Source organism: Nannospalax galili, unplaced genomic scaffold, assembly GCF_000622305.1.
Source record: "Nannospalax galili isolate Female #2095 unplaced genomic scaffold, S.galili_v1.0 scaffold271, whole genome shotgun sequence".
Classification (NCBI taxonomy): Eukaryota; Metazoa; Chordata; class Mammalia; order Rodentia; family Spalacidae; genus Nannospalax; species Nannospalax galili.
Window position 1 is genome coordinate 4,662,144 of NW_008331789.1, and position 14,503 is coordinate 4,676,646.

Here is a 14,503-nt window from a genome sequence, read left to right on the forward strand (position 1 = left end):
GGAATGCCGTTTTCTCCAATGGCCCACGCCACACTGTGGGACACTTTCCCTGAGGTCATCAGAGTCAGTTGATTGCTGCCATCAGCTTCGAAGGAGAAGGGCACTCCTAAGGGAGCATCAAGGTCAACAGGATGCTGTTTAGAAAGGAGGGAATCCAGGCCTGGCCAGAGTACAAATATTGGACAGGTGTAACTTGGAGTGGGGTAGGGGATGGAACACATTATCTTAGCCCAGGCCATGGGACATTTTCAAGGGATGTTGCACAGAAGCAGCTGTTTGGCTCTCTCTCTGACAGCTGAGTGTAGAGCTTTCTGTACACCATCCATGCAGCAGTATCCTGGTCTGCCACTCTGCAGCTGTGTGACCTTTGGAAAAATTGCTTAACTGCTCTGAACTTATCTTTAATACTTTTAAGGGAAAACAAGAGTATATCCTTTTGAGAAGTATTTCAGAGTCATGAATTGTTCATTCAGGACTTTTTTTGAGCATCTACTTTTTTCAGGCATTATCTCAGGTACTGAAGTCAGCAGCAAAGAAAGATTTGAAATAGAATTAAAAGAAATAAAACAAGTGAACTGGTAGGACTTGTTTTAAAGTGAGCTCTGTTCTCACAATGTTTGTATTAGAGTGTATGTAACAGAGGTAATGGAAAAGAAACACTTAGCATGTTAGGGAGCAAGACGTGCAGAGGAGGGCGATAGAGGGGATGATATGAAGAAAATGCAAATGGTGGACAGGTGCGACTTGGAGTGGGGGCGGGGGTGGGACACGTCATCCTTGCCTGCCTCATGCAACACTCCTGCACAGGCAGGAGCACCGACTTTGATGTGCTGGCCAAGGAAGCCTGATTAGAAGTGACTTCTGCATAAGTGGTGGCTCTCTCTCTGACAGCTGAGTGTAGAGCTTTCTGTACACCATCCATGCAGCAGTATCCTGGTCTGCCACTCTGCAGCTGTGTGACCTTTGGAAAAATTGCTTAACTGCTCTGAACTTATCTTTAATACTTTTAAGGGAAAACAAGAGTATATCCTTTTGAGAAGTATTTCAGAGTCATGAATTGTTCATTCAGGACTTTTTTTGAGCATCTACTTTTTTCAGGCATTATCTCAGGTACTGAAGTCAGCAGCAAAGAAAGATTTGAAATGAATTAAAAGAAATGAAACAAGTGAACTGGTAGGACTTGTTTTAAAGTGAGCTCTGTTCTCACAATGTTTGTATTAGAGTGTATGTAACAGAGGTAATGGAAAAGAAACACTTAGCATGTTAGGGAGCAAGACGTGCCGAGGAGGGCGATAGAGGGGACGATATGGAGAAAATGCAAATGGTGGACAGGTGCAACTTGGAGTGGGGGTGGGGGTGGGACATGTCATCCTAGCCTGCCTCATGCAACACTCCTGCACAGGCAGGAGCACTGACTTTTGATGTGCTGGCCAAGGAAGCCTGATTAGAAGTGACTTCTGCATAAGTGGCTGGAGAGAGGAAGTGAGATATAGAGAGACATTTGATGGCTCAGCAGGTAATGGGCAAACGGAAAGTACTGGTGTAGCCCGAAAATTACTCATTCCTCCGAAAAGAGTGAGCCAACCAGGGGCGAGGCGAGGAGCACCCTGATAAGCGGGATGGAGAGTGAGCAGAGAGTTAGTGGCCATGTTGGAACTCCAGGAGCGGGGAGCGGGGAGCAGGAGGCCAGCCAGCCCGTGCCACCCTATGTGAACTCCGTGGGGCAAGTTGGCATGCATGGATGAGGCAGACTGTGGGGTAAGACAACTCGAGGGTGCGGATGCAAAGGCTGATGGAGACTATGGGCAGGCTTGCATGGCGCATGGAAATGAGAAGCCATATCTTTGTAAGTCAACCCCTCCCAAATGTCATATAAACTATGCAAAATTCAAATAGGATCTGCATCAGGACCACCAGACCCTGAGTGAGTGAGTGAGGGCGGGTCAAACAGAGAGCAGGAAGGGGGAAATTTAGTGAAACAACTGGCAGCTGCTGTGGCTGCATTCAGACCTCACTGCTTTGGCTCCCCACAAACTGGAAATTAATGATAAAAGCTCTCTGTGTAGTATGTTTAACTACAGGAATAATCAAGATTTTCAAACACTAACTCTTACTAACACAAGACAAATAGCATTGCTTCAGTGTAACAACATCTCTGTGTTTCTCAAATCTTTTCTTCATATTAAAAGACTTTCAGTCTCTCCAAATGATCTCCCTGGAACATTGAAGGTGATATCACCAGGTCCACACTATGAGTGAGGAAGATAAGTTCAGAGAGGCTCCAAGAGTGGCTCTAAAGTCACAGCTTGTCACTGTCCCACCTGGAACTAAGTGTGGGTCTCCAGACTTCTAAAATTTATGCCTTAAAAAATTCCTGCAGTTGAAATTTTAGATATAAGCTGAAGATAAAAAATACCTAGACAAGTGAACTAATGAGCCTCTGTGGGTAAGAGGCAGCAGATTAGATCAATACACAGACTGGTACTGGAATGATCAGAGGGGATACTTTGAAGATTTAATATGTTTAAACAGAGTGAATGAAAATGGATGACTGAGGATGAAGGGGAAAGGAATCAGAATGACTGTGAGCACAAGGAAAGGACAAAGGGGAAAACCAGTCAGAACTCACCAAACTGATTAGAAAAGAACAAAACAGAAGTTTTAGAGTTGAAAACTACAACAAGCAGAAGGAGAAGACAGTGAAGAATTCTGATGACTAGATACAGCCAAAAAGTGAGTTCATAACTCAGAGGACAGATTAAAAAAAAATTACATATGCTAGTGAATGAAAAAGATCATCACATCAGTTAAAACAAAGTTAGTAGACATGCTGGACAGAGACGGTCCATCACATCTTATTAGAGTTTAGAATGTTGATGAATAGTCGAATTATTAAAGTTACTATCGTTTAACTTTGTAAGTATATACAACTGTGATGCATCTTTTTATGCACAAAGTTTTATTTTTCATTTCAAATTATTTCCTTATGAAAGGTCACTAGAAGTGGGATTAAAATATCAAAGGGCATAGTAAGGCTCCTTAATTCACACTCCAAACTGCTTTATAGTTGTGTTGTCATACACACTTTCATGGGTAGTAACAGGTTTTTGTTTTGTTTTGTTTTGTTTGATGAAGGGTTTTCCTGTCTCCCCAGCTGGCTTGGAACTTACTATGTGACCCAGCTGGCCTTGATCTCATAGAGGTCCACCTGCCTCTGTCTCCTGAGTACTGGGATTAAAAGCATGCACCACCACACCCAGGGAGTAACAGTTTATTAAAAAAATTATGACTTGTATATAGCTGAAGGCTACCTGACAAAAATCACAGTGCCAGGCAAGGGAAGGCTTCCTTATAGCTCTTGGTCAGGGAAGTCCAAGAGACTCCTAAAGTAATATAACATTGTCATAACCCTTGGTTTACTCCTAGTACTTGAAGGGAAGAGCCTATTGCTGAAGACAAGTCCTTTGAACAAAGGACTTGGAGTGATTGAGCTGGAACTGACCTGGAAGCTCCTCCCTGAGGACCAGCTCTCATGCTATCAGAGGTGCTATGCAAGCTGTCAAGGGGGAAAACAAATCAATGGTCCCACCTAGCTGTAAAGCCTACAAACCACAGCAATGACTGATCCAGGAAAATAGCCTTGATGATGCAATAGTGGCACTTCTATCTTGGATAATCAACAACTGTCTAATTTTACTTAAAGCCTTCTCAATAAGACAGAATCTATGCATATAGTTCTGTAAACATAGCCAAGCACACGTGGCTGGAGAGGTCGTAGACCCTGGAGAAGAACCTACTTCTGCTATTTTCCTAGACCAATGTAATTTCTTACTATGTTCTAAATACTTATCCTTATATTCACAAGTGTAGCTCTCGCTACTCAGCAAAGAAGCTTCTTATGCAACAGGTAGAAACCATTAAGGAGATCTACAATTGGTCAAAATGCAGAGAATAAGTGAACGTGGGGTGCCCAGCCCTAACTGATACATCTACAATGCAACCCCCACACCTAAGGCTCAGGGAACACCGTGGAAAGAGAGACAGGAAGATTGCAAAAGCCAGAGGAAGAGGTTGCCTACTGTTAGGTAACACATTCTAGACATGAAAGGGAAGCCGCACCCCTGAAATCTCCACAATATTGTTGCCTAAGAAGAGCTGTATAATGACCACCAGTGGCCATGCCAGTGTGGATAGGGTAAATGCCACAAGGTCCCAGCTCTAGATGAAGAGCTACAGGCAATTAATCAATGCAGAGGAACGGAGAATCAGTTTTCCGGAGGGATGGATTCCCTTACAGGTTTCCCAATCCCAAGTGGTCATCCTTGAACACAACTACACACGAGCACCACTAAATGGGCTCAGTGTGTCAGTGTATGTATATATATAAAAGAAGAGGACAAGAAGAGGGAGTGTGGGGATATGGGAGGAGTTGGAGAGGGGACTGGGAAGGGTGGGAATGATGGAAACACAGTATCAAGTATGAAATTGTCAAAAACTTATAAAAACATAACAGCAAAACATCATGGATCACTGTCATTTTCCCTAATTTATTTTTTTCCTTTTCTTTCTGTTTTTTTTTTAATTATTACATTTATTTATTTAATGGAGGGGGTCAGGAATGTGCCACAGCATGGTATGGAGATCAGAGAACAACTTGAAGGAGTTAAGTCTTTCCTTTCACCACGTGGGCTCCAGAGATTGAACTCATATTGTCAGATACAGCAAATGCCTGAACTATCTTATTGGCCCTTCTTTCTATACGTCTTTCTTTTCTTTTATAAAAAGTATTTTATTTATCACCTCTACTAATTAACATGATGTAAATTTCCATGCTTCCCCCTTAAATATAATACATTTAAAAAAATTCATTGATTTGTGTGTGTGTATATCACACAGAATATCCCAAACCATCTTACTCAACTATACACCCACTTCCCAGATTGCACCCTCCCATAGCCTCCTTCCCCCAACTAGATCTCTTATACTCTGATATCCCTGCTACTGTCTGCTGTGTTGTTGGCACCCCCAGCCATTCGCCACTACTTGCCCTTCTGGTGAACCTAGTCAGCCTATCTAGAGGTCTTTGTTTTAGCAAGGTCAGCTGTTCCTCATCTTGCAGTAATCAGTTGTCTATATTCCTTTGGATAATATTGGGGTCTGCTGTTCATTTTCCCAGTTCTGTGCTGGGTTACTATTTGGCAATCCCAATTTATTTTTACTCTTAAGGTCATTGGAGGATCTGTTCCTCAGGGGGCACATGGGCTTAGGAGGAGCCCCTGGCTCCTTTCTTTTACCAGTTCTGCCTATGTGAAGAAAAGTTAAACATCCTGCTCAACCATGGTTGGCTTCACTTGGAAGCATGGAGGAAATGATTCCTCTGTGTTGACCCTCCTCTTCGTAGACTGGACACTGGTTTAAGTCCATCTGGTGGGGTCTCCTTGGCCTCCTTTGAAGTCTACCTGATGACTTTATAGACATACACAGCCACCAAGAATCCAAGTGCAACCGATTATGACTAGTAATAATCAGATACATACAGATTAGAGATGCATGCGCCAACATCTCAGTGTTAGTCGCAAAGACAATGAGTCTTTCTGCAAGAAACAATATAGTCTAAAATGAAATGGAGAACTTTTTTAAAGGTTAAAAACTCATTCAATTTTAAGTCTTACAGGGTTTATACTGAGTTCAATATTGTATAACTGTATTAATTCAACTGTGAACCTAGAAACTTACAGCCACTTGTGAAAGAGATGTACTCTTGCTCTGGAGTGTGTTACTGAATATGTTAAAGCTGTAGTGAAATGCTTCTTCTAATCATGTATTTATTAAAAAATTTTAAAAATGATTAAAAAATAGTAATTCTTCAAAGCATAAAATTTTTTTCCTTAATAATTAGTAGATCTGAAAAACATTACCATTGAAATCTACCTGATGACTTTATATCCATGCTCAGATGCCAAGGAGCTCAAAAAGTAACTGACTGTGACTAGTAATAATCAGATATATAGAGATTAGAAATGCATGTGCAAACATCTTAATGTCAATTGCATTAAAAATGAATTTTTCTGTATGAAACTGTGTATTTTAATAATGAAATGGAGATCTTTTTTAAAGGTTAAAACTTCTGTAATTTTATGTCTTATAGGGTTTATACTGAGTACAATATTGTATAACTGTAATAATTCAACTGTAAGCCTAAAAATTTATAGCCAATTTTGAAAGAGATACATCAGGAAATTGTAATTGAATATGTCAATGCTGTTGTAATGAAAAAAATTGAGTTATTTATTATTTTTATTTTATGCGTATGAGATATTGCTTGCATGTGTGTAAGTGTACCCTTGTTCTGCCCACAGAGATCAGAAGAGGCACTGGATTCCCCTGGAACTAGAGTTACAGATAGGTTGTTAGCCAAACATGTGGGTGCTTGGAATTGAACACAAGTCCTCTGCAAGAGCGATCAGTGCTCTTAACTGCTGAGCCATCTCTCCAGCACCCCCCCTTTTTTTTTTGAGAAAGGATCTTACCCTGTGCCTTGAACTGTGGCAACCCTCCTACCTTAGCTTCCTGACTATTGCAGGTGTGAGTCACTATACCTGTCTTTTTTGAATTTTTGATATCAATTTTATAATTATCTGGCTGTCTGAAAAGTGAAAAAAAGATCTATTCAAATTTGACAGTGAAACTGAGCTGACTGAGTCAGTTTTGCATACCACTTCCAACTCCTTCGTGATCCAGTGTCACGTGCTGGTTACTGCTGAACTCCACCTCTTCCATGGGAGCCCGTCCAGTGACAATGGTGGTCTCTGGAATAGGCAGGAACACTTCTGCTAGCAAGGTGGTACTACTGTGCCCAACAGTTTCATAGACCTGAAATCCAGAGAGGAGAGACAGCAAATAAGAACAGCAATAGAATGCGTACTCCGTGCCAGTCTATACTGTTACTGTTTGTACTGGTTGCTGTCCTAGTCCAGAGGTCCCATCTCAGAGGGAGAAGTTGAGCTGTGTTACTAAGGAGCCAGGGAGACAAGCTGGCACCCTCTTTGTGACCAAGCTATGGACAGCCTGCTTCTTACCTAGCCCAGTTTCCTGGGTTTCAGAGATGTGATGATCAATACTGTGAACCTGACAGGATCTAGAATTATCTAGGAGACAGACCTCTGGGAGAGATTATCTAGATTAGGACAGTTTCTGCCATGGTTATGAGGGATTATCTTGATTAGGTTAATGGAGTGGGGAGACCCACCCTAAAAAAAAGTGGCTCCATTCCTTGTTTGGGGTTCTGGACTGCATAAAAGAGGGAAAGTGAGCTGAGGATCAACACTGACCACTCTCTTCTTCCTGGATGTGGACACAATGTGATCTGCTGCCTCAGGCTCTTGCTATCAGGACTTCCTCACCACAGGGAACTGCACTTCAAATTCAGCCAAAATAAACCCTTCCTTCCTTAAGCTGCTTTTGTCAGGGCATTTTATCAGAACAACAGGAGGTAAACTTGAACCCAGTTCTGCTGGAGTGGTTTTTATTATAAACCAACACAGGCTACTTGGAGAACAGCTTTGTGCTGGACAGCGTCCGTTGTCAAGTTGACACAGCTGGGAAGAGAGAACTTCAATTGGGGAATTTCCTCTACCAGATTGGCCTGAGGGCATGACTGTGAGGCATTTTCCTGATTGTTGATTGATGTGGGAGGGCCCAGCCCACTGTGGGTGGTGCCACCCCAGGTCAGATGGTCCTGGGTTGTTTAAGAAAGCACACTGAGCACAGACCAGAGGAGCAAGCCAGTATGAGAGTCTTCCTCTGTGGTCTGTGCTTGAGCTCCTGACTTGAGTTCCTGACTTGTTTGAGTTCATTCAGTTCCTCCTTCTTCAATAACGAACTGACATGGAAGTATAAACCAAGTTTCCTCCCCAGGTTTTTTTTGGTCTAAGTGCTTTATCACAGCAGTAGAGAAGCTAACTAGGATGGAAACTGACTATTGCTCTAATGGACCTGACCATGTTGCTTTGGGGAGGACTGTGGAAGCATTTGGAACTTTGGGCTGAGAAATCATTGAGTGCTCAGAACTTATTGAGCCATTCTGTGGGAAATACTGCTAAGAGAAATGTGGATGATGGAGGCTTATGAAGTTTCAAGGGAAGCAGAGATTATCAGGGCTGTTTGTGATATTTTGAATTGAGAATCTGTGGTTTCTGGTCAGCTGGGGCTGAAGAATCAACGGTGATTAACAAGAGACCAGAACCACTAAAGTGAAATCTTTGCTTTACTGAGACAATCGACACTGGGTAGCTGCTGAAAAATCAGCTGTGAGTAAAAAGAGACCAGCATCACTGAGGCAAAATCTTCTGGAAAGTATTTCCTCAGGGTCAGCACAGAGAAGCTGTGGTCCAGAGGGGACACAGCTGCATCTCAAGCTAGAAGCAGACTTTGGTAGTAAAAGTCTCCCATGTAGCACTGATTTTGGCAGCATGGAAGCTGTAAAATTGAAGGGGTCATGGAAAGAATCTGAGGCTTTGCACCCTGAGATGCCAGGAGAGGTGTAGTCTCACCTGCAGAGGAGACATCAGCATATTGGAGATGCCAGCACTGTGGCATGACCACCAAGGAGGGCATCAGCAGGTGTGGAGTGGAATCGGCCTGAGTGTAGGAGACAAGCTGTGCATGCTGAGGATGGTGGAGCCAGAGAAGTGGAGCTGCCCAAGCTCTTTGGAGCCCAGATGATCGTGAGTAAATCCCAAATGGTTACACTACTAGACTGTGGTTTTGCTTAAGTGAGCCCTGGTTCTTCCCTCTTGAAATAAAACAGTATGTAACTTGTTTTGGATTTTCCCGGGGCCCATAGTAAAGAGACTTTTTAAAGAGACTTTGAGCTTTTAAAGTATTTGAGTAGCTGGGTGTGGTGGTGCACACCTTTAATCCCAGAACTTGGCAGGCAGAGGCAGGTAGATCTCTGTGAGGTCTATGCTAGCCTAGTCTACATAGTAAGTTTCAGGCCAGCTGGAGCTACAGGGAGACCCTGACTCAAAAAAGAAAAAGTAAACAAATAAAAATTCAAATACTTTATTTTTAAAGACTCGTGGGACTTTTAAAGATATGCTATGTTTTATATTGTGCTATTACTATTAACATGAGATCTTGGGGACAAGATATGGAAATGTTATGTTTAGTAGTAAGGTGTTTGTGTGTCAAGTTGACAAGGGGTCATTTGTGCTGGATAGCTTCCATTGTCAAATTGACATTCTTGGGAAGAAGAAATCTCAATTGGGGAATTTCCTCTACCAGAATGGCTTGTGGGAGTGTCTGCAAGGCATTTTCTTGACTGTTAAGTGTAGGAGAGCCCAGCCCCCTATAGGTGGTATCACCCTTGGGCATGTGGTCCTGTGTTATATAAGAGAGCAGGCTAAGCACAGGCCAGGGGAATAAGCCTATAAGAAACTTTCCGCCATGGCCAGTGCTTTAGCTCTTGCCTCCAGGCTCCTGCTGGGTTTCCCTCAGTGCTGAACTGTTATTGGGATGCATTTTATCACAGCAATAGAAAGTAACTAGGACAAGGTTAGTTCTTTTTCTCGGAGAGCAATGCCAGGAGAGGGAACAGGTGAGATAGAGTTCACACCACTGGATAGTTTACTGTGTGCACCAACTCCACACAGTAGTCATAGTCAAATCTACTGCATGTTCAAATCCATTACATGGCTCAAATTCATTTCTCCCAGATCTTTCTATTAGTTAGCCGCTGAAGCCCTGCCCGGATCCTTTTCAGAACTTCTCCCATGACAGAGCCAAGCAGATCACCTGAAGCTCTGACGCTATGACGTGTCTTCTTGTGATGCATCACGTTATATGAAGGACCCATTAGCAAGGCAGCTGTAGATAAGTGTTAGAGCGCCCACCTTCTTATCTCACATTGCTTTTGTGGGGCTGCTAGCTTCTTTCTGCATTTTATTCTTTTTCTCCATGTGGTCTCTCTGACTGGTCCATCAGGCCCTTATTTTCTCAGTTTACTACTTTTATTTCTACTAATTTTCATTTTTCCCCCTAAATAACAGAATCTCTTTGTAAGTGGTATTTTCCACTTACCACCTGAATGTACAAAGGCAGCACTGTGGATTCCCCTCTACCTACCCTCCCTTACAGAGCGTATGATGGGGGATTGTGCCCTGTCTTTATCTCCCTGGGATCCATGTTTGTAAGATGGCTGACTAAACTTGGAGGGACTAGAAGGGCAAAGACAAAGGCAAGATTTGCACAGGAACTGAACTCGGGAACCCAGAGATGCTCTCCAGGTTGGGTCTACCAAGACTTTGTTGATGTCAGGGCTCATCCTCAATGGGATGGCAGAGCCTGCTAGCTCAGGGGCTTGGCACACATAAACCACACTTTCCAAATTCATCTTTATCAGTTAAGAAAAGATGATTTTTAAGTCTGGCATGGTGATACAGGCGTTTAATCTCAGCACTCCAGAGGTAGAGGCAGGCAGATCTCTGTGAGATGGAGGCTAGCCTGATCTATATAATGAGTTACAGGCCAGATGGGGTTATAGGGAGTCCTTATCGAGAAAAGGAGAAAGAGAGGATTTTAAAAATCTATTAAAAATCTTTTATGGAAAATTCAGACTTCAGACATATATAATGAAAGAATACAAGAGACCTATCATCTAGATTCAGCCATCTTTAACTTATCACTAATCTTATCAATATTTTCAATATTCCCCCTCTTCTCCAGTATCTTGAACCTAGACATCATTTAGTCTGTAAATATTTCAATATACATCTCTATGAGATGTAGAAAAGGTACTGAAAAAGTCAAGCTCAAAAACTTATCAAATAATTGCTTAGTAACATCAGCGTCTTTAGTTTTCTTGGGAGCCTATTCTATGGCATTTTGTTTGAATCATAACCAAAATATATCCTGCACATTGCAATGGATTGATACCATCTTAAAGCCTCTATAAATTAAAAAGTCACCTCTGTTCTTTTTACACACTTTTTCCCTATATTTTTATTGGCTTCGAGCTCTAATGGGAAAGGTATGCTAGTTCTTGCTCTCCCTAGTACCTCTTCAGAGCCTGCACTTTTCCAGCCCACACAGCGCAGGAGTGAGCATGCAGGGGCCACTATGTTTATTTACTGCACAGGAGATGCTGGTTTTGCTGCTAATTACACTCTCCCTGGCATAGGTGTGAGACTAATAAGATGGTGTGTTTTATTTTATGAAACATTTACCTTTTGACCACAATTTTAATTTATTGAGACATTCCTTTGTATGAAGTCTACTGTGTGGCTGCAATGTGTTATCCTGTTTAATCTTCACCACAGTCTGCTGGTTTGTGGTAAGGATTAAATAAGATAACAGAGCCCAGAGCCCAGAGCCCAGACATGACCTTTCTAGGTAAGGGATCTGAGGCTCAAGGAGTAGTAGAAAAGCTGGACTTTGAATCAGTGACTGCTCTACTTCAAAACTCAGTTGTTTCTATGTCTTCCTCATTGGCCAGGTGAAATCAGACATGTGAATCAATAAATAAATGTATCTTAAAGCCATAATCATGACCCATGAAATGTTCATGGACGAACTGATAGGAGTAGTGAATGACTGAAGTGGTCTTGAAGTTTAAATACTGACTGTAACCCACATTAATGCATCACTTTGCAATCTCTTCCTGTCTCTGATTTCCCAGTTATGTGCGGCTCAGTATGCCCAAGGTGGCTGCTGATCTCAGCATGCCTGGTTTGCATTCTTTGCAGTTTAGGTGTGCTAACACTGTCACAGGCCCACAATGTGCTCAGCACTGAGACACGCACCATCTGAGTTACCAACACTTGTTAGAGCACTGAAGGCCCAGATCCCTTCGTTTGAATTCCTAATCTCCAACTTGAGAGGAAAGGCCTTTCAAACCCCTATTCCATTCCATTTCCTTCCTTTCTTCTCTGCCAAGCCTCTGGGAGGGAGGCCACAGCTTGACATTTTATTTTCTTTCCTCCCATTCCTCTGACTCCTGGTCACCAATTCTCTCATCATTTCTCCACCGTAGACTCACTGTCCTGTCAGGCACTGGATCATACTCCTGTTTCCCACAATGTCATGCATGACATCTGTGCTCAATGAACATGTGTTGGATTGTGTGTGAACCACAGGCGGTGCAGCACAGGCTGTGGGTGTATGCTTCAGGACAGTTAGATAACTCCCCACATCAGCGTCCCCACCTACCTGAAGGCACTAGCAATACACTTCCATTTGAAAGGGGAAAGATTAGCTGAGTTTATGTGAAAGTTTTTAAAATGGTGCCTGGGGCATTGTTAACTGTTTAGTAACTATTATACTAGATATCACTAAATATCAACACAACTCAAAATGCATGGTAATGCCTGAGATTATTTGCCCAGCTCTCTTTAGAGCCAATAGTTTTCAGAATGCAAAAGATGTATCAGTTTTATACTTTGCTCTTCACTGTTAAAATTTTATGTATTCTTTTACAATTTCATACGTATGTATCATGTGCTTTGATCATATCACAACACTCCACTCATTTTCCTTTCCTAGCTCTTTCCTACTAAACTCCTTCTTCTCAACAAATCCCCCTCGTACTTTTGTGGTTTTTGTTTGCTTGCTTGTGGCCCATTGCGTTTAATGAGGGTTGCTTGCATGAGGATGGGTGGGAGGTTATTTACTTGAGCAAGGACAACTTAACAGTGGCTACACCACTGAAGAATGACTCCATACCCCCAGCAACTATCAGCTGCCTGTTGCTCCTCGGGGAGAGGGGGGCTTTTCGAATCCCTTTCCCCTCTGGGATAGAATGTTGAAGCACCCAGTCTGGTCTCCCGCAGGTCTTGTACAGGTTCACTGCTGGTACCTCAAGAGTTTAATGCCATGTCATGTTGAGAAGAGTGTTTCACAGCACTCTAGCTCTTTCATTCTTTCTGTAACCCCTTCCAGCATGTTCCCTGAACCCTGGAGGGGGCGATACAGATGTCCCATTTAGGGATGAGCACTGAATACTTATTCTCAGCACTTTGACCATAGCAGTTAGGAGTCTGTATTAACCCTCACCCTATGCAAACAAGAGCACCTCTCTGGCCAAGGCTGAGGCAGCACTAATCTCTGGGTATAAACACAAACATTTAAGAGGCAGTTTCACACCGTTGGACTCTGCTCTTCTCTGCCATTATACCTAATTAGTGTGGTGAAATGGACATGAATTTAGAGCCAGAGACCTGGGTTTGAATTCTGCTCTGCCACTTCACCGTTTGAGTTAGATTAATGAACATTCTAGAAACTTAGAATGATGGCAGCTATGGTTTTCTAATACAGCCCAAAACAGCATGTGTAAATAACCTGCTGTAGGCGGGTAACAAGCATTACAGCTGTCTACCTCCATGGCTTGCTGGACTGTGGAGGCACTTGCCTTTCACATTTAGATGACTACACCTATCTTCACCACATCCCAGGCCACCCAGCCCCATTCTGCAGCCACATGCCCTTTCTACCTCTTCTGGCCCACCTGACTCCACTCTGCACACTGCAGGGCGCCCCCAGACTTGCTTCCCTGGGCTCCTGGGGGCAGTTTTCAACAATCTGATTCTGTCATCAATTAAAAGCACAGATAAGAAAGGTATGCAAAAAAAAATCTGATTTGTATTTCTGCCCACAAAAGCAACAACAGTCACAAAGGTGAGGTAGACGAGGGTAGACAAAGTGTGTGCAAGGGTCACTGTTTTCCCCACTGAAATATGCCATTCCCACAGAGGGCCAGAGGACTCTGGGCAGACTCTGGAGAGGCAGAGCCAAGGCACCGCCAGCCAGCCACATTAAGGGAACTATTGTCTATCTCATGCCAGGACTGTAAAAACTTGACAGGATTGATTCATAAGGAAAAATAATCATACCAAAATCTGTAAATGCCACCAAGCAGTGTTATATGATTGTTGCTATTTTCAGAGACAAGAGGATGAAGCAGATGAAGGTACAGATGTAATAAGAAAATAAAGGGAATCATCACAGAGCTTTTTTAAGTCAAATTCAAAGTCAAATTTCCTTCATGAAAGGCCAGGCTTTTATTCTGGAAAGACCTCAGAAGCCAAGGTTTTCTAATCTCTTCTGGAAGAACTCTGGCTCAACCCCCTGTTGGGAGAAGGAGTCACTCTTACTTTAGGGCCAGTATTGAGTCTCCTTTAAGCTCCTTTGGGTCAAGCTGTCATCAAGCCCTGCTGTGCTCACCATCCAACCTTTAACTCTGCCTGAATTGATGCTTTCTTCCCATTTCTGCTGCCTCACCTCATCCCCGACTCCCCGCTTTCGGTGCCAGCCTCTGGATCCATCTACATATAGGACTGCCTGAGCATTCTCATCTCAGCCAGGCACAGAGGCACAGAGCCTTATGGTTAAAACCATGCAGGAACTCAAACATCTTACCACTGTTCCCTTCCTTGGTCCTCCCGTCTGGGTGTTTCTTTGTCAAGGGCAGGCCCTGTGCATCTTTCTCTGCTGTGCTCCCGGCCCAGGT

At 43.0% G+C, this 14,503-nt stretch overlaps 1 protein-coding gene across 1 annotated transcript in view; it reads right to left on the minus strand.

Annotated features, from left to right (window-relative positions):
• The window catches only part of Cc2d2a (coiled-coil and C2 domain containing 2A), a 128,876-nt gene that overhangs the window by 48,622 nt on the left and 65,751 nt on the right, over window positions 1-14,503 (minus strand). The window contains exons 18-19 of the mRNA XM_029560505.1: window positions 6,717-6,873; window positions 8-106 (exon numbers count right to left, since the gene is read on the minus strand). Coding sequence (XP_029416365.1) covers window positions 8-106; window positions 6,717-6,873 — 256 coding nt within the window. The remainder of the gene's footprint in view (window positions 1-7; window positions 107-6,716; window positions 6,874-14,503) is intronic.